General features: G+C 42.7%; 1 protein-coding gene across 7 annotated transcripts in view; it reads right to left on the reverse strand.

Moving 5' to 3' along the window:
* The window catches only part of Notch2 (notch receptor 2), a 170,372-nt gene that overhangs the window by 39,293 nt on the left and 111,223 nt on the right, over positions 1 to 19,856 (reverse strand). For all 7 annotated transcript variants that reach the window (XM_063256533.1, XM_063256525.1, XM_063256512.1 and 4 more), the window contains 7 exons: positions 10,140 to 10,373; positions 8,707 to 8,862; positions 8,085 to 8,273; positions 7,124 to 7,237; positions 6,280 to 6,393; positions 4,511 to 4,744; positions 1,007 to 1,117 (listed from right to left, as the gene is read on the reverse strand). In XM_063256533.1, the coding sequence (XP_063112603.1) occupies positions 1,007 to 1,117; positions 4,511 to 4,744; positions 6,280 to 6,393; positions 7,124 to 7,237; positions 8,085 to 8,273; positions 8,707 to 8,862; positions 10,140 to 10,373 (1,152 nt within the window). The remainder of the gene's footprint in view (positions 1 to 1,006; positions 1,118 to 4,510; positions 4,745 to 6,279; positions 6,394 to 7,123; positions 7,238 to 8,084; positions 8,274 to 8,706; positions 8,863 to 10,139; positions 10,374 to 19,856) is intronic.

The following is a 19,856-nucleotide window of genomic DNA, read 5'->3' on the forward strand; positions in this document are numbered from 1 at the left end:
ACCACATGAGAACTATGAAAGGGTACTACTGCATCAGTGCCTGCTGCTGTCCAGAAAGAACAAAATACACAGTGTAGTCCTCTGATGATATCAATCACAGACTTTGGTGTAAAGATCAGGACTCCTCAGGAGCTTCCAGAATGCTCTGATCAGAAAGGCAAAGATGAAGGTAATATTAACAAGGAAAAAAAGAGGAAGGGATGTGTAGTACGCATGTGCACAAATGCCATCTTCTATTGTTTACAATAGGAAGAGTTATATGCAAAACTATTTTAGCCATTTACTTTCTTCTTTCTGGGAAGAGAGATCTCATCTTGCTAGGCAAATTAGGAAGGTCCCCTCAGATAATGACCTCATCCTTTCGTGAATACGAAGGACCCTGAGATAAGCAGTTGTTTTCATCTAAGTTTATCTTGCTGATGGCTTTACAGAACGCACTGACTACTGCTTATAGGAAAACATAGGTGGCTTTGGTGGCAATTTATATTCAAGATCTCTAATCCTGCAAAGAAGGAAAAAAAGAAGTACTTTATGTGCACTTTCCATTTCCTCACATGAAATGGTTGAGACAGACTCTAAGTTGGAGATTTAATAAAGATATAAAGTTAATCATTTTAACCTCTTTATGAAATGCTTCTTAATGCTTCTTCAATAGCAATGAACTTTATAGTTTGCTGGGAATTAAGTCTCAGGTAGCAGGAAACATGTGGTCTGAAAAGTGGTATGTTTCCATTTAGAAAACAGTTAATGGGGCAGGGGGCTTAGCTCAGCGGCATAAGCACCTGCCTTGCAAGCAGGCGGTCGTGAGTTCGATCCCCAGTACCGGTAAAAAAAAAAAAAAAAAAAAACCCTTAAAAGTCACACAGTGATTCAGAGAAGCACAGAAGTAGATTATACACCTGCCAGAGAGACCAAGAAACAGGAGACATTTGAAGGTAATTTCCTCTTAGTGTCATTTTCCCAAAATGGTAGGGCTGAAGGAGAGGCCCCAGTACATGCAACACACCTGTGAATCCTGGTGAGCAGACACAACTGTAACGACTGATGCCATCCACACACGTGCCATTGACACAAGGGCTGCTAGCACAGTCATCAAAATTAATTTCACAGTTAACTCCTGCAAAGAAAGAACCAAAGAGAAATCACTCCATGTTATCAAACAAGTATCACAGCTTCTGCTTCTGATACCATGCAACAAGAAGCTTAAAGACAGTTTGGGGCAGCCTTAAACAGAACAAAGCAACACTTGTCAAACAGTACAATTCACAGTTTGCGGGGATTGTTCATACTTCGCCATTTGCCTTTTCACTCTTTAAAATTCATACTGATAGTGCAAAGGCAATGCCGGTGAAAATGATGGTATCTCGGCAGGAATCCAGGCAGCAGCACCAAGCTGTGCTAGCAGTCACTACCTCCTCGCACCCTCATGGCCACAGTTAAACAAACCCAAGTGCCAATTTCACCTAAGAATGGCTTTCATGAAGAAGTTAAAATCATTAACTTTACAACTTTATCAAATCTCAACCTAAAATGTACCCCTAACATTTCATGTGAGGATATGGGAAGTACACATAAAGTACTTCGTTTCTTCCTTCTTTGCAGTACTAGAGAACTTGAGCTTGCACCCAGGAGCACCAAACATCCTGGGCCCTATCTGATCTTGGTCTCCCAGAAAGGTAAAAATCTTATGAGATACTGGTTAAAAATTTTTTAAAAAGAACGAAAAGAAAAGAGAAGGAACAACCAACAACAGATTTGTAGCCTGAACGTAATAAAAAGAGAAAAGAAGGCTTGCTGCCACCTGCCTGATCTGCGATGGACTGTTTCTCTCGTAGGAGGCCTCTCAGCTTTGGTGCCCTGCCTTGGGGTCAGCTGACAGTGAACTGAAACATGTACAGTTGTAAGCTAAAACAAATTTTCTCTCTCTAACTGGTGTCATGTATTTTGTCCCAGCAACAAGAAAGTAACTGTGAATAGTCATTATGTGTAGTTTTCCTAACTTTTCTCTGTTCCTCTCAGCCAAGTGAGAATCCAGCAGTGTTATCCCTACTTTAAAGATGTCATAGCACTAGTAAGGGCAAGCTAAGCTGGGACCTAAGCACCCTCCTCTGGTACCACAACTCTTATGCTTTCCGGCATGCCATGCTTTCTTGCAGGGCTAAGGAGGCTGTGCTTCCTCATTAGCCATAAGTGAAAACTCAGTCTCAATATTCCAGCATGTGCCCTTAAGAGTTACTCCAGCCCTTGACTGACAACGCTCTTTCTCTCAATTCCTAAAGGCAGCTGATGAAGCCCTGGTAACATAAAGTGGCTCTCGCCCAGTGGCCAGTGCCCACTAAAGAGGAAGCTAACGTCTGGGTTAAGTCCAGATAATGAACTCCCATATGAAAATTTGACCTATGTGACCTGGGGTCCACAAATTGCCCACTTTGTGCTGTTTTCTATGCATTCTGATTCTATTCTTGTTAAGAATCTATGAGACTTCTGTGTTCCTTCACCAAACTTTTATTTAATTCATATATGATAAGCATTTTTCTCACTATTTTGTTATTTACTTGTTTATTAATGAGTTTTTTCACCTATACCAAGCTGGCTTTCATTACATGAAATTCAAAAATACTAATTACTCGTACAGTAACATCAAAAAAATCACAGATAAGAGAAGGCAACTGAAAGTGACTCTGAATAGTTTATCTAAATTTAATTACTGAGGGAGTGAATATCACAACTAAATCCAGCAAGCTGCAACGTGGCTCTCCTCTCCATACCCTCACACAAACACCAACTACTAAAATAGATCATATTATAACTGGGCAAGGACTCATGCTCTGTGACAGTCTCTTCATAATGCTTCATCTAATGACTTTCCACCCAGGTCCTAGCACATAAATAAAAGTTCTTTCTCCACCCAGGACAGAGCAATAATTATTTACATTGCTGTAGCTCTTTGCCTGAATCCTTCCAAGAGGTGCAGGAATGGATTTGGCAGGGTTCTGAGACATCCTGGGCCTTTATCGCCACACTGACAGCCACAGAAAACTTACTTCTTGCCTTTCTCAGTGACAGCTACTTGCAGCGTGGACTCTCTGTCCTCCCCAGAAACCACACCTGATAGGTCCTCACGTAATGATACAATCCCAGAGGAAACAAAGTGCTCACCAGCCCACCATGCACTCCACTTTCCAACAAGTGTGTACCGATGCAAACAATGACAGAGCCAAAAACAGTCCCTCTGTTCTAAAGGTGTCCACTCACTGCATGTAAGTCACTCAGATTTTTTCCCCTTTGCAATTTCTCATGTCTGGGGACCAGCCCAGAAGCAAATTGCTTTTGGAAGCTTCACAAAGATCTATTCAGCCCTTTGAGGGAGTTATCTCAATGTGGGGAGGGGCAAGGCATTCTCAACTGTAAAGGCATGGGATGTTTTTCGTATGCTTGAGCAATTCAAAAAGGACTTTGTTTTTAAACTTGGCATTGTAAGGCCCTGGATGAAGTCCAGAGCCTTTGACAAGTTTGAAAAAATGGATTTGCAAATAACACAAAAAAACGAGGGCAACTACCTACCTCCCTACCTCTACCCCATACATAGCCACTTTCCTGAAGTGCGGGATGAACTTCTCACTCAATCATCCCTGATAGTGGCAGGTTCCTTTCCAGCAAAGATACACTTCAGTTAAGCTTCCACTAATACATTTGCCTTTGTTCTGGTGCTGAGAACTTCTCTGACCATTAGCCACTACTGTGACCACAATCACTCTTCAAATATAAAAACAGAATCCAGTGAAACCAAAAAAACCCTGCTGCCTGCAAAAACAGCTCCGAGTCTCCTCAGAAGGAGCAGCAGGCTGACACACCTAACAGGTGCCCTCCAGCAGGGTGAGGAAACACAATGGAACTGTGGGGACAAGGGATGAGATCCCCGTATCCCAGTTCACAGTCACCATGATATGCAGCAGGCTGTCTCCTCTCCCTAAAATCCCCCAAGTGCAAGAGGCACCATGACACAGTGAAGAGGAGAAAGGAAAATACAGGAAAGAAGGGACAGGGACAGGGACAGGGACAGGGACAGCGAGAGAGAGAGAGAGAGAGAGAGAGAGAGAGAGAGAGAGAGAGAGGGAGGAAGGGAGGGAGGGAGAGAAGGAAAGAGGGAGAGAAGAAATGAAGGCAGGGAGAAAAAATACAATAATATAAGTGGGAGTGGCTTAAAGAAAAAAGAACATCCATCAAGCTACAAAGCAAGAGAGCTTTCAAATTTGAAAACAACTTCATATGTTGAAATGATATGCCTGGTTTAATTAAAAACACAGAGACATAAAATCATTGCACAGGCAGAGTTCTGGTCTCCAACTTCTCCACTGAACAGTCAGCTGCTTTGGAGATATTTATGGCTTTGGTTGTGCTTCTCAGAGAAGCCTGTGTTTTCGGGTTCTAAGCAAATGTCTAGAAAACTGCAGATGGCTGTGTGGCTGAGAATCAGTGAGGCTGACCACGCGCAGCCACCTGTGCCTACCTGATGTGCCCGGCTGGCAGTTACACTGGTAGCCATTTACAAGGTCAATGCAGCGCCCCTCGTTCAGGCACGGACTGCTGTAACACTCATCAATCTGGTCACTACAGATGGCACCCATGTACCCAGGGTTGCAGATGCACGTGTAGGAATCGATTCCGTCCTGGCACTGACCGTGGTGGCAGGGATCAGGGTCACAGTTGTCGATGTTCTCCTCACACAACAGACCAGTGAAACCTGGGGGAGGATTTGTCAGAGAAATCTTGAACCAAGCTAGAATATGCACACTTCAATCCAAAGGCAGTTCATTCATGTACCCTACAGGGAATAATCAGAATTGCCAGTGTTAGGCAGTGAGCTTGATTTAGAAGGCCAGCCTGGAGACCTGTGCTCTGAATGAAGAGTCCCAAATAAAGCTGTAGAAGTCAAACACCTTTGTGATCAATGATTGATTTCCCTTTAAAGATGCTTTAGTGTCAGCTGCTCCTTACTGATCATCAGGGCAAATCTTCTGAACATCTCCCGTTATGTGCTTATGCCTGAATCCTGTCCTCCCAAACCCAACCCACAGGTACAAATTCATTATTGTGCATCTCTTCTGCCCAAGTCTGGCTTTGGGGAACACAGAATATTTCTTCATTCCTGTCAATCCCTCCAAGAGTGCTGCACACACATACTAGGTTTTTAATAAATACTTGTTGAATTCAACGAGGGAACCAGGTATAAACATGTAAATTAGAAGGAACGTGCAAGTGTTCCTTTGGTTCCCTCATTCATATTCCACCTCTACTAAAAGGCGCCACAGGGCTCTCACTGGGCTTACACACGAATTTGAGGGCTTTGGTCTCACCAGGTGAAGAGTTTGGCTGGGAAGGCAAAGCCTGTATCTTCTCCCAAAAATGCAACAGTGTGGAAAAGAAATGCCACATCAAGGTCTCACTGTAGATGATCTTCCTAAATAGGCAACAACAACTTTCTGAATGATTTGGGGAAGTAAGCTTCGTTTTCTAAACAAATAGAAATCATAGGGGCAATGCCTATAATTCTTTAAGAACCCACTCTTCAAAATAACATAAAGTCTTGAAATATATTCCTAACTTCTTTCTCCAGCAGCCATATAATAAAGAACAGTACATGTTCCAATGATGTCTAGGCTTTCTCTATATTACTGACCTACACAGAAGTAACAGGGGTATATGGTTGAATGAAACCAACTCCCGAGAGAGAAATGTGCCCAGATACCGAGTCATGTAGAAGAACATGTGTGAACAGATCCTTTTGGATGGTAGAAGCAAAAGTCAGCGAACAGCCGCAAGCTTTCCCAGCAACAGCTCTCTCCTGTCAGTTACACACCTGATCCCGAGGAAATCACCTCCAGGACAGAGAAAGCCACTGCACAAGCACACACTCAGTCCTTACACTGTTTCCCAGTCTCTGCCTCAGGAGACAGACAGACCCCTGCAGAAAGCCCAGAGACCAGCAGCTCTCCACAGGAATCCTTCTCTTTCTCCAAGGAGTCAGTCAAGCCAGCCAGAAGCCCCCTGCTTACCCACGTTGATCCAGAACAACATGGGCACCAATGGGAGGTCCTCTGCAGAGGAGGCAGGTGCAGGAGGAGCAACCGTGGGAACAGAGAAAGCAGTCAGCAATTCTCCTCACACAGGACAGCGCTTGGCTGTGAGGGACAGCACAGCCTCTGTGTTCTCCAACACAACAGCTGGCAGAAGCAAGTCACTCTGCTGTGCAAAGAAAGGGAGCGAGCGGGTGCTTACCTGTAGCACACTGGCATTCGTAGCCATTTGGGTGATCGATACACTTGGCCCCATTCAGACAGGGAGTACTGGAACAGTCATCGATGTCAATCTGGCAGACTGGCCCCGTGAAACCTTGAAAAGGCACAGTGGTGATATAAGTCAAAGACTGGCCTGTGTCCTCTTTTACTGACAGTATGATGCCCCTGGCGGGTGTGTGAGGCTCCCAGCAGGGCGTATGTCAGGGGACACCAAACAGAATAGCTGTCCCCAGTGGGCAACTTGAACATTTTGGAGAGGCTACGATCAGAGGCTCTTGTGTCTCCACTGCTGCTTTAACTTAAGGGGAAAAACTGACAAGATGTATCAGGCAGAGCTCCCACACAAGAGATTGTGTCTCAGAGACAAAGAGGCCTTCTCTCTGATAATAAAGTGGAGAGTTCTGTGTAAGGGAGACATTTGGCATGCCTCCAACAGGAGCATTGAAAGAAAAGTGACAGAAGATGTTGGGGAAAAATCTTGGTGTTGTCTGTCTGGTGTCATGGGTTAAAATATGTAAAACTAATAATGTCACAAAGCAGCTTTGAGAACACACCACGTGGGGAAAATCAGATCTGAAGTAGCCTGGACCTGGGGCCCCTGTGAGTGTGAGTACTCTGCATATAGCCACATGGTCATGGCCATTCAAGAAAGACGTGGACCTCTGGCCACAACCGACTTGAAGACATCCAGCAAAAACAATTGTACACACACCTTCATCAGGTGCTCCCTTTAATGATTTCCTCACACAGCCCCACACGTTCCCTCCCTGTGGTCAGTTGGCTCTGTGTTTTATAGGCAAACGGGGCAGGTGATGGGCACTTACCAGGGGGACAAAGACACTGGAAGCGATTGACTTTGTCCACACACTGCCCATTGTTCACACAGGGGTTGCTCTGGCATTCATTTATCTCTATTTCACAATGCACACCTTTGAAACCTGCACAAAATGGACCACACATGGCTCAGAAACACAGCAAGGCATATTTCAAAATAAAGGAAAAATGTGTAGAGAAGGCCACAACTTCTATGAACATAAAAGTTTCTGCCAAGAGAAAGGGACTTTGCCACGATGGGGAACAGTCCCTAAATCTAGGAGAATGGATATTGTGACAGAGTCTTATCATCGTCAAAGACACTGGTGAGACTCAGCCTACAAAGATGCTACTACCTTTCCAAGAGACCAACCCATACTTTCTGGACAGTGCCAGCCCCAATGGATCCCCACCTTACCCTAAGGACCAACTGACCTGAAGCTTACACTGCTCACAGGGTGTAGTTCAAAGGAGAGCCCTATAAGACCAGAGTGGCTGGAATCTATCACCAGGCACAGCTGCCCTTAGCTGTCCCTTCAAGCTAGACTTGACTACGTCCTTGCCAAGTAAGAATGGTCTCTGCAGAACATTATTAGGCTTGTGCCTCACTCCACATAAATGGAAGTTCCTATATAATTGTGAATCAAATCCCTTTCTGTAAAAATTTATAATATACCAAACCTGCTATTTGAGATTCTTAGGGTAAACTGCTTCTGAAATTTTCTATCGTATGCACATGGTTTCTGATATAATCAGTTTATTTAATTGGCTGCAGGGGTTCCAGCACTGCAGGACTTACAAAGCTCCCCTCTGTAAATGAGGAGTTTGCCCAGGAGCCCCTGTTCCTGTGGTGCAGAGTCAGCAGAGGGAATTGAAAGCATCCCCCTGCATGGAACTGCGGTGGTTCCCGAGACTCCCCTAGGACAGTTCAGGGCAGTCCTCCTCTCATTTCAGCTCTATGGGCCCACTCACCTGGCATGCACAGGCAGGTGAAGCCACCTATCTTATCCAGGCAGGTGGCATCATTCTGGCAGGGGTCTGAGTGACATTCGTTGATGTCCATCTCGCAGCGAGGCCCTGCATAGCCCTTCAGACACTCGCAGTGGAAGGCGCCATCTGTGTTCACACACTTCCCTGCATGCTCACAGGGATTGCTGTTGGCTGTGAGACACAAGCACTTGTTACTGAGATCCCAGTACCTGACAGTTTCCACGAATGCGAACTTCAGGGCAGACTCTGCTGGCTACAGCACCAGGGCCTGGCCAACCTCTCAATTTTGCCTTTTCTTCCTTCATTTGAAGAAAGAAATAAGACAATGATAACCTCCACTCGTGTGCCTTTCTACTCTTTTGTCTAAATGTCGCGGAGTTAGGACTTTATATTAAGAGTCAAAAGTAGTTCTTCCTTCCATGTATTTAATTCCCAGAGTGGAGGCTGTGGTTATGCTTACAAAGTTATCTATCAGGAAGCAGCGGGAATGATCAGGAGAAGCTGACGTCTGGGCATAGAATGTTCCGGGAGTAGACTGCATGCCTATCGAAACTCCCAGAGAGCTGATACATACTCTAAGGGAGGGAACGATCACTACACTCACTCATAGCACATTCATCCACGTCTTCTGTACAGTCTGCTCCTTTGTAGCCCTGTGGGCAGGTACAAATGTAGTGTCCATTCAGAGGGTTGGTGTCACATAGTGCCCCCTTGTGGCAAGGATTGCTGATGCAGGCGTCATCCAGATGACATAAGAGACCTGTCAAAGGGTGGGGAGAGGCAAAAGGAAGGTAAAATAGGTCTCTCACTTGAAGAGTTTTCCCTTTCACCAAGGAGGGAAAAGTTTATGAGCAGTTACTTAAAATCCAACACTAACATTCAGAGTCAATTTCCCCTTTGCTTGACACATCTCAGAGACACACAGAAGGCATCAAAACAATTTGGTACTCCAGAGAACCCTCAGCTGTACCTCTTCACTGGATGGACACACGGGACACAACACAAAACCAGCAGGAAGACTTGGGAAAACTGACAATCCTCTGTAGGGTGTGCTAGATTTAGCAAATAAAAGTAGACAATACCCAGTTAAATCCAAATTTTGGGAAAAGAAGGAATGTTTGCTTTAGAGTGTCTGAAATATTCTAAGGCCCCTGTATTTTATCTGGAATCTTCCTTTCCCAGTGTCACACTACCTGTTGACACTGGGCCCACCAACAGTTTTCTAGCTCAGAATAAAACAGCAATGGAATGAGCATCATCAGTGTCCTCTGGAACAGCCCTTGAGAAGCACAAACATTACAGCCTCAGGTGCCTCCACAGACACTGTAGGTCTTCCAGTTATTCAGAGTTTCAGTGTGAACTGCATTTTCCACTCAGCAATTCACTGAGGCTTCTGCCATAAAACCAGAGGTGTGAGTTTTGGAAGGGGAAAATTATATAAACATTTCAAAACTTCCAGGCAAAAAGTTCTTTCAGTTAAACTTATTCTACCGTCACATTTGTCTTCACCCTGCACTTCTACTCCTAAAACCAGAAGTTATTAAGCTGAGAGGCTACAGTACAGCCTCACAGTAAAATGAAAAAACCTTCTGTTAGAGGAGTATTTCCATAGATACTGAGAGCTGAGGTATACTTAAATGCTTCTCCTGCCAACTCCTAAGTAAATGGATTATTCCTTTTCAAAATGAAGTCTGTGAATACATTTACTGGCCCTCTAGTCTAAATTCTTTTTTTTTTCTCTGAGGTCTTAAAGAGTTCTGCAGAGCTCCAAAGACCATAGTTATTAGTTTTTAGTTTCTGGAATGAAAACCTAGGAATACACAGAGCTGAGGTGAAAATTAAAAGTTTGATGGAAGGACACTACCTCCATAGCCCTCTGACCAGCAGATTTTTTTATTTCCAAAAGAAGGGTTCTGAGGGCTACCTCTGCAGATGGACATTCACAGTACACAGCTGCCACACCAAAGAGAAGGCAGGAGCCAGTGTGTTCCATCTCCCCCTTCCCTGGTTCCCAGCTCCCCCTGCTGCTGGGCTCACCTGCCTTCCCCTCAGGACACATGCAGGAGAAGGACGCCACACGGTCAATGCAGGTGGAGCCCGGGGTGCAGGACGCAAAGGCACAGTCGTCGATGTTTTCACTGCAGTCGTCTCCGCTCCAGCCATTCACACACACGCAACCATAGCCCCCATTGCGGTTGGTGCAGGTGCCTCCGTTCTGACAGGCATTGGGCTGCAGCAGGCACTCATCCACGTCCTCGGTACAGAATTGTCCTTTTGGAAGAAAGAACCTCTGATGAAGGATGTTAGGTCTCGAAGCATTTGTATCATGTCAGCTCCTGTGCAATCTTCACCATAACATGACCTGCTCACAGCAGCCCAGGCCTTCTTGTGAATTTTAAGGCCACCTTCAACCATCCAGATGACACTTGTTCCAAGCAAGCTATTTCTAGAAGAATACAAACTGCTATCCCTAGGAACTCTGACATGACAATTTAGCCTGCCAACCAATCAGATCTTTTACCCATTTAAACCCTGGGGACAAGGAATATGTGAGAAGAATGAGGAGAAATGGTCTAAGATACAAGTAAGGAAAAGAACAATGAAAAAGAAACCATATATCAAAATACTAGAGCGACTGTTCCAAATCTGGGTTGCATCAATGTCAATGTCCTGGTTGTGATACTATACAGCAGCTTTGCAAAATAATACTACTTTTGGGAAATACACTGCACAGGGCACTGAGTATTTCTCATTAATTCTTACAACCATGTATGGAACTATAATTATCTCAAAGACTACAGTTTTTAAAAATGTTAGGGCAAGCAAGGAAATCTTTGAGGAGATGAAGAATAATGAAAATCCCTGGTAAGCTGTAGATATAAAAGGCAAGGTCAAGAAGAGTGAGACTGGAACAAAACCTGCTACGCATGAGCTACAAAGTCCATCTACGGTACAGGGAAGTGGGAAAAGGACCAGCGTGCTCTACGTGAAAAACAGTGTGTGACGATAACCATCAGACTACAGATGTGACATGGGCCATTACTGTAACTGGCTAAAGCCAGTTAGTAAGGGAAAAGACTGTGTCTTATATGCCTTACAACCAAAGACTTTGTGATTAACAAAAGCAGTTTAGTGCCAAGGCCCTTTCAGCTGTAAAACAAACTAATGAATTGATCTTGGTTGGAGATTCTCACATCCATTTTGCCCTAAAACATGACAACCTACTGTATCTCAAAAAATTTCATGGTCTCCTTCATCCTTCCTTTGTTTAAAACAATACACAGCTGGGCATGGTGACTCCACCTGTAATTCCCGCATTTAGGAAGCTATGGCAAGATCACCAGGAGTTCAAGGCAGGCCTGTGCTACACAATGAGCTCAAGGCCAGCCTGAACTAGTAAGACCCCATTTCAAAATAAAACAACACTCAATAATTAATTCAAAACAGCAGTCTGATGAAGAATGAAAAAGCATATAATAGCATATAATATCTATAGCTAGATATCAGGCTATTCCTGTAGTCCCAGGACATCTCACAAGTCAATTGACTGTGAATCTGAAAAGGCCTAAGCATGTCAAACCATGGACCTATCACTACTGATAGAGGCTAGCTGTGTCCACCTAACCTAACTGAGTATCTATTCTTTACTCCTATTCAACCTGTACCTCCACTACTACATAACCAACATCACTCAGTCATATCTATTTGGCTGAACATCTATTCCCCACTATTTGGATGCAAGCAACCTCAGTTTAGGGACCTTGTTTTATGTCTCTAGGAAAGTCCAGCTCCCAGCATGACAGGATGGGCCTGGGAGGTCTCTGAACCTCTGTGTTAAGTCATCACCCTCCCCTGTTCCTCTCCATACTCTAACCATACCGTGCTTGAAGGAATTACCATGTTCTTATTTATCCATACCTTCTCAGCCATAGCTGACTGATTCAGGATGGGCACCAAATCCAAGACATCACTGTCTCTTTCCCAAATTACTGTACTCAGAACACTGTCACAGGACCAAAAGGATGAGACAGCTTACTTGTAAAGAAAGTGATATGGAGAGAAATCCGAAGGGTGCGGAGAGAAAAATAAAGTCATGGTGACAATAAATTGTTCCTTGTTGTTCCTAAAGCCCAGTTGCCTCTGAGCTCACTTTGTGGCACAGTTGTTCTAAGAGATGTCATTGCGAAAGGTTTTCATAATTTGAGAGGAGGTTCTGCCAGCTGCAATTCAAAGTACTAACACGGAGTGGACGAGGGAGGCAAAAGGAGAGTGAATGAGTGAGGGAAGGAATTAGAGGGCAAAGCGGGGAAGGACTGAAGGAGTGAGAGGGGGAGAGAGTAAATGAATGAATGAGGTAAAAAGGGAGAGAAAAGGAAGGGAGTGAAGGAGAGAGGGGGAGCAGATGGAGGGAAGAAGGGTATGAACTCAACAGCGGTCATCTCCCCCAGGGCAGATGATGTCATTTATTATAGAAAGCTTTGCTCTTCTAGCAAAATGCTACTTCAAAGTAGTGACAGCTGTGTTATTAGGATACAGATGGGATTGAGAAATAAACATGATCAACAAGTGGGTGAAGAGCTGTTGTAACCCAGAAATTGTTGAGTCTCGTCAACTATATGTACTTATACTAACTTAAATATCTGTGCTGCCTCTGAAACATACAGGTTTACAGAATGAGACTGAGAGTTAGCTGTTATTTTTCTTTACTGAGGTTCTATGATAATCAGAGTACAAGGCACTATATCTTTAAAAGTATTTCACATCCATTTTTTTATGTATTATAATACCCAAAGAAATAATACTGTAAAATAAACTAATTAAATAAGTAAGTAGGCCTACCATGAAACAGCATTTTACGTGGGGCTGGCTCGTGCTCTCTCTCTCTCTCTCTCTCTCTCTCTCTCTCTCTCTCTCTCTCTCACACACACACACACACACACACACACACACACACACACCCTCGTCTGTAGCTCCAGAAACAGGATCAGAGCTGCAGATTAACTTGCCCTGTGAGGCAGTAAGTGCTGGATTTCCTTATGCAAAAATTCTGAACAAAGACCTGCGATGTGAACCTGACCATACCAAGCTACTTCTGCATGTCCTTTGTTTCCCCGAGTGCACATAGGTATGGGAAAGGGAAGAGGATGGAGGAGGTGGAGACCAAAATCAGGACTCACATGATCGGATTACTAGAAAAATTAAAACTGCGAACTACCATCCAAAATGAAAATATACTTTTGGGTTATGGTTCACTGTTCTTACATGAGACTGGTTTGTGAAGAACTGTGTATGTTAGACACTATGAATTAAGGACACCAAACCTCAAGATCTAAAAATATACTGTCTACAGGATGCATCACTTATTTCTTCAGGTTCAAAGACACTTCTCCCAGTCTCATTTTTGCCAGATTTTTTCCTCCTTATTACAAATCTATCAACCAATTCTAAAATTTAGAATGCTGCAAATAATAATCAGAGTGGCTACAATTTTGCTCCAAAGAGAATGTGTAAGATACATGCTTTCATGTCCCTGCTCCGTTAGCAGAGAAACAATGTAAACACTTAACATTAAAAAAAAAAAACAAGGGTCAGGGCCTGAGATACAGCTCAGTGGCATAAGAGCCTGCCTGGCAAGCGCAAGGTCATCAGTTTGATTCCTGGGACCAAAAAAAAAAAAAAAAAAAAAAAAATCAAGCATCATAGGAGATGTGGCCCAGATATAAGGTGCTTGCCTCTAGCATGCATAAGGCTCTGCAGTCGAGCTCCTGTACTGCAGAAACAAAGCACATTCAGTTATGTTTAAAAAGGAGGGAAAAAAAGGAAAGGAAGAAAAAACAAGAAAGAAGAAGGAAAGGTGGCAGAGGGAAAAATGAAGAGAAGGAGAGGAAAGGAAGGGGGAAAATAAAAGCTCAGAAAGGGAAATCATCTTCCCAAGTTCAGAGTCAGTGAGTGGGAATGCGGTTATTTAAACCCAGATCAATCTGACTGATGCAGTCTTCCTCTACATCTGATGTCTTTTTATGCAGCACTGCTGATTATACAACCCTGGCTTTGCTCAAGATTTACAGACTATGTCCCTAATCCTAGGCATGTATGGTACACCAAGATGGTGCATAAGATAAAGAACACTATATAAAGTAGTAATGACAGAGGACTACAAGATATCAGAACAGGAAATTTTCTTCATGATTCCATGGGGGAATTAGTTGCACATTTGACTTTTTGGCTTTTCCCACCACTGCATGTCAAGAAAACAGAAGGCTAGACTGCAGGAAAGAGGCCCACTACAGAATGAAGTTATGATTAGGTCTACATGGAAGATAACAAAATGTGCAGTGTATTCCTTGGCCAGGATTTTAAAGAAAAGGTTGAAGGTAGTCTAAGAATTTGAATTTGAATTTGAATATGAATCCTGAACTTGACTTAACATGCAAATGAGACTGGGGGAAGACATGGTCAATACCGTGTTTGAAGACTAAACAGACAATAAAATACAGGAGGGAGGACATGCAGATGAGTTTCTGCCTGCAAGGAGAGGAGGACCAAGCATTAAGTTATGAGCTACCTAGCAAATAAAAGCATTTGGCTAAAAGGGACAGCTGTTTTGTTTCCATACCCCACCACAGGACTAAATCTTCAATCCAGACAAGTCTCAGCATGCATCATCATCATCTGTGTCAACACAACTGTGCTGGTAAACTCCCAAAGCAGGTTGCACAATGCTTGATTAGGCAAGTTTTGGGGGTAATAATTACCCCACTTAGTAATTTCTTCCTGTAGCCAATATAGGTTACTGCTGACTAACATTGGGGCCATGGCAGTTGGCTATGGGGGCCTTCACAAGGCCATTTCCTATGGGCAAGAGAGATAAGAATGACTTCTTTTTAAAAATTCCCCTCTCCAGTGCCACTAGGATTCTAGACTAATCTCGTAGGAAAGGTCATACTCCCCAATCCTTGGCTGACAGTTTAAACACTAAGAATCACCTGTAGCTACAATCTTCTTGCTAATCAGATTTGCCTTGTAAATATACTCAAATCCTACCTCTTCTTTATACATCTTTCTCTAGTCACAATCGTTTCCTGTTGGTTTCTCTAATACTACATTTTTCCCTGCCTTGGTACCTCTGTATACAATGTTTTCCCCACCCCCTCTAATTCACATGGCTAGTTACTTCTCATCCTTCAGCCCTCTCACAACACAGTGGATCTCTATACGTCCATCTCCCCACTGTTCCCTATCACTGCATCTATCCAACCCCATATACCCCGGCATATATCACAACCTGCACTTTCCTACGTATTTACTTTATATATAGGACTCCTCTCCCATTAGACTACAATAAGCTCTGTAAGTAGAGAGACTGTGTCAACTATTCACTTGGACATACACGCCAGGTACTAACCTAGACATCTGGGGTCAGTGTAAACAGACTTTAAAAAGCATCACATCCAAGATGCACATTTTATAGATGACCAGATGTGTAGTAACTTATCCAAATTTGCACAGCCTGTTATAAGAATGGTAGGGTGACACTGCTACAGGTTAGTTTTCAACATGGGAAAAGGAAATCTGACCTGACCATTGGACAAGGCAAGATTGAGAAACATAGGGAAGAGGAAGACAGCAGTGCTACAAATGAAGATAACACCAGCAAACCATCACTAGTAGAATAAATATCCTGTATTGGTTTTGCAGGAGTAGGATCACTTCAATGTTCCTTTTTTATTGCCCTATCCTATAGTTTTAAAGCCACCAGCTGAATGAGTTGAGATTATCGGCCTAGACTATGGCAGTAAATATAACAAAGTGGACCTGAGCGGCTTGTACCAAAATGGAAGCCATGACCTGGGCCTCATTAGCATCACGCTTGAGTCAAGTAAGCAATGGACCATTAAACAGACACCATTTATGAGCTGTAACAGCTCATTATAGTTCTCTCAAGGTACCACAAACAAACCATCAATCTGGCTTGGAGTTACAAGTGACTGGCAAGAAGGATGAGGAAGACAGCAACAAAAGAGAAAAGAAATGATTGCTGTGCTTTAGTGCCCTGTGAAGAAGCCCTCACCCTTCCCAGTCATCTCTGAACTGTGAAGTCTGTGGGAAAAACCTTTATCACATCAATGATCCTGTTAAGGGTCAACTCGTGTTGCAACAACAATCCCCACACAAGGAACACGTGAAAAATGAGCTGGGCTGGCCCTTGCCCTGGCCCTGCTACCTTCTCTTCTATGGATAAGTCGAGATAATCCAGTCTCTGGTATATCCTTCCAACAGCGGTCACCCAAGCTCCTGAGTTCTGGGGCTTCTCTCTAAGACATCCAAAGCATTCCTGTAACTTCTATCCTCTAAAACCTCTTCTCCATATGAATGTTCTACTTTGCTGCTGAAGTTAAAACACAGAAGGTCATGCAAAATGTTGGGACCAAAGTTGGTTCCTTTCTCCTTACTAACAGATTCTCTCTGTTCATGTCTCTTTTTTTTCCCTAAATATCATGTATTAGTGAAAACATATGATATTTGTCTTTCTGAGCTCGCTTATTTCACTCAACATTATGATTTTCAGTTCCATCCATTTCCCTGCAAGTAACATAATTCTTTTCTTTATGGCCAAATAGTTTTCCCACTGTGTAGAAATGCCACATTTCCTTTTCCATTTATCTGTTGATGGACACTTAGGCTAGTTGTATATCTTGGCTAATATGAAATGTGCCACAATAAACATGGCTGTTCAGGTATCTCTATAGTAGGTTGGCTTTAATTCTTTCAGGTATATACCAAGGTGTAACGTAGCCAGATCAACTGGCATCTCTATTTTCAGTCTTTTGAGAAACCTCCATACTGATTTCCATAGTGGCTCTCGTAATTTACATCCACACTAGCAGTGGAGAAGAGTTCCTTTTTCCCCTGCATCCTGGGCAGCAATTATTGTTGTCATATTTTTCATGATAGCTATTCTAACTGGGATGAGATGCGATCTCAGTGTAGTTTTGGTTTACATTTCCATTGTGACTAAAAATATTGAACTTTTTTTCATATAATCATTAGCCATTTGTCAGACTGTGGTGTTACAGCCAAATAAGGAAAATATATGGTGATAAGTAATTTAAGGGTACACCTCTTGTCTTAATAGCACGGAGTAGGGAGGACAGAGAAGAACTACAAAATAAAGCTTTTAAGTAAAACTATACCGGCAGAACAAGGTTGTGTAAGAGTACATATGTGTGATAGAGAGCATGTGGAAAAAAGTGCAACAGGATGGGTAGTATTTCAAGCAGAAGGAAGTGGTGTTTATAGGTTTGAATGGAAGACAGCATGGCTCATTTGAGGCAATGAAAAAAGCATCCATGGGGATGAATTACAAGGCTGGCCGGGGGAGTGGAGAGATGCAGCAGGAGAGAGTTACATGCAATGCCTTGCAACTTTATCCAAAAACAAGGAGGATCCAATGAAGCAAAAAAACAACTCCATCCAATCTGTGTTTCAGAAAGCCCACTCTGCTACAGGGAGGAGAATGAGCTGAACTTCACCTCACCCCTTCAGGTCAAGAGCAATTTAAAGCACTGGTGAATCCCACCACTATAGCAACAGAAAAGAGTGCAGTGCATCTGGGGCAAATCCTGGATACAACGGCACCAAACAGCATCTACTGTATGGAGAGTCATGGGAGCTGGGCCAGTGCTGGGCATTCAGGAAGCTGACCCCAGCACTAAGGCTTCTCTCCCAAGAGGAGAGCAGCGCCAAGTTCTGGTTCCCCTGGTAGGGGGCTCACACTCTGGCTGCCTCCCACTTCCTTAGAAGCTGAGCTAAACCAGTTTACACAAAAGAGGCCCTCACCTCACAGGGAGAAAAAGCTGCTGCTGCTATGCTGAGAACGAAGGGACCGAAGAACAACCTCCCTGTTTATGGGCAAGGAGTCACTCAACCAGAGTAGGTAAAAAGGAAAAAAATAGTGCTATGTAAAGCATGGAGGGCATGCTACTCAAAACTGAACAGAATGTACACTGTGAAAAATACTCACTTCCAGAAAGTAACACGAGAAAGAATTAAGTCTGTGCTCTCTCAAGACTTCTATACAAATTTGGGCTCCAAAGAAATTGAAAATAATACAAAGTCGAGACTCTGATTAAAGAGGCTGAAAAGCAAGCAGAAAAGACCCATACGCAATGAGTATATGTCACGCGAAAGCAATGCAGCTTGAATAAAGCCAGGGTCAGAGACTGTGAAGAACAAAACTGTTTTCTTTAGTTTGCTTGTGACACATGATGATCACATTCATTGTGGCTAGTTAATACGTGTGCATGATGCATCCTTACTTAATCTTCTTACTTCCTCCTCTTCCTCTATCCTCTCCCTCCTCCCTCTGTCCTTGGTCTTCTTCCCATATGCAAAAGATCTATCTCCTCTATCTTCCTTTTGTCAATCTTTGATTTTGCTCTTTATTTATACTCTAGATTACTCAAATTTTTAAAAAATCATGTAGTATTCAGTTATGTGTGTCTGATTTGTTTCACTTAACATTATGTATTCAATGTGTATCCACTGTCCTACAGATGTTTCAAATCCATCCTTCTTTATAGCCAAGGAATATTCTATTATGCATAGATACATTTTCTTTACTCATTTGTCTGCTAAACACATATGATGCTTCCCAGATTTAACTACTATGAATTGTGCTGCTATAACCACTGATATGCATGTATAGCTGTAATATAATGGCTTTAGCTCTTTAGGTTACTTAAAAAGGGCACAGCTGGGTCAAATGAAATTTCAATTGTTAGTTCTCTGAGAAACATACATACTAACAGTTAAGTTAGTTTACATTCCCAACAAACAAATAGAAGGGTTCCTTTTGCATGGCAGCCTTGCCAGCATTTTTTATTATTTGGTTTCCTGAATAGTTATTCTTTTTGGTGTAAGAAAGTTGTTTTAATTATCATTTCTTCAATGGCTAGTGACGCTGAACATTTTTTCATATTTATTGGCCATTTGTTCTTCTATGAACTGTCTAGTCATTTCACTTGCTCAATTTCTGACTGGGTCATTTATTTGGTGGGGACACTTTTTGAGCTCTTTATATATTCTGATACTAGTCCTTTATCTGACTTGGGAAAAATTTTTTCCCATTCTGTAGGTTGTCTCTTCCCCTGTTGATTGTTTCCCTTGTTGTGTAGAAGCTTTTTAATTTGATATACTCCCATTTGTTGATTCTTACTTTTATTTCTAGTATAACTGGAATTCCATTCCTTGTCTATTGCTATGACTTTAAGAGTTTTACTTATTTTACCTTCCAAAAGGTTAAGGAGGTTTTCCCATTTTAATAAATTATGATTTTACAGTAGAATCTAAGTCCATAGAAGTAACTCATCCCATAATTCTGGGGAAGTGGTCATGGATACGTTGGTCACCTGATGCAGAGTTCATGAATGGAAGCAAAATTTTGCTGAACTCAAAGAGTAGCAAAAAAGAAACAAAACAAACAACTCAATTAAAAATGGGTAATAGATCTAATTAGATATTTCTCAAAAGAAAATACAAATGGTTAACAGGCATATGAAAAATATTCAATTTCACTAATCACCAGGGAAACGCAAATCAAAATCACAATGAGATTACCTCACATAATGAGAATGATTATTATCAAAAAGAATAACAATATGCTGGCAAGGATGTGAAGAAAAGGGAATCCTTGCAAACTGTTTATGGGAATGTAAATTAGTCTAGCCATTTTGGCAAACAGTATGGTGTTTC

Source organism: Cavia porcellus, unplaced genomic scaffold (assembly GCF_034190915.1).
Source record: "Cavia porcellus strain 051 isolate PalLab524CR breed Dunkin Hartley unplaced genomic scaffold, mCavPor4.1 scaffold_1, whole genome shotgun sequence".
Classification (NCBI taxonomy): domain Eukaryota; kingdom Metazoa; phylum Chordata; class Mammalia; order Rodentia; family Caviidae; genus Cavia; species Cavia porcellus.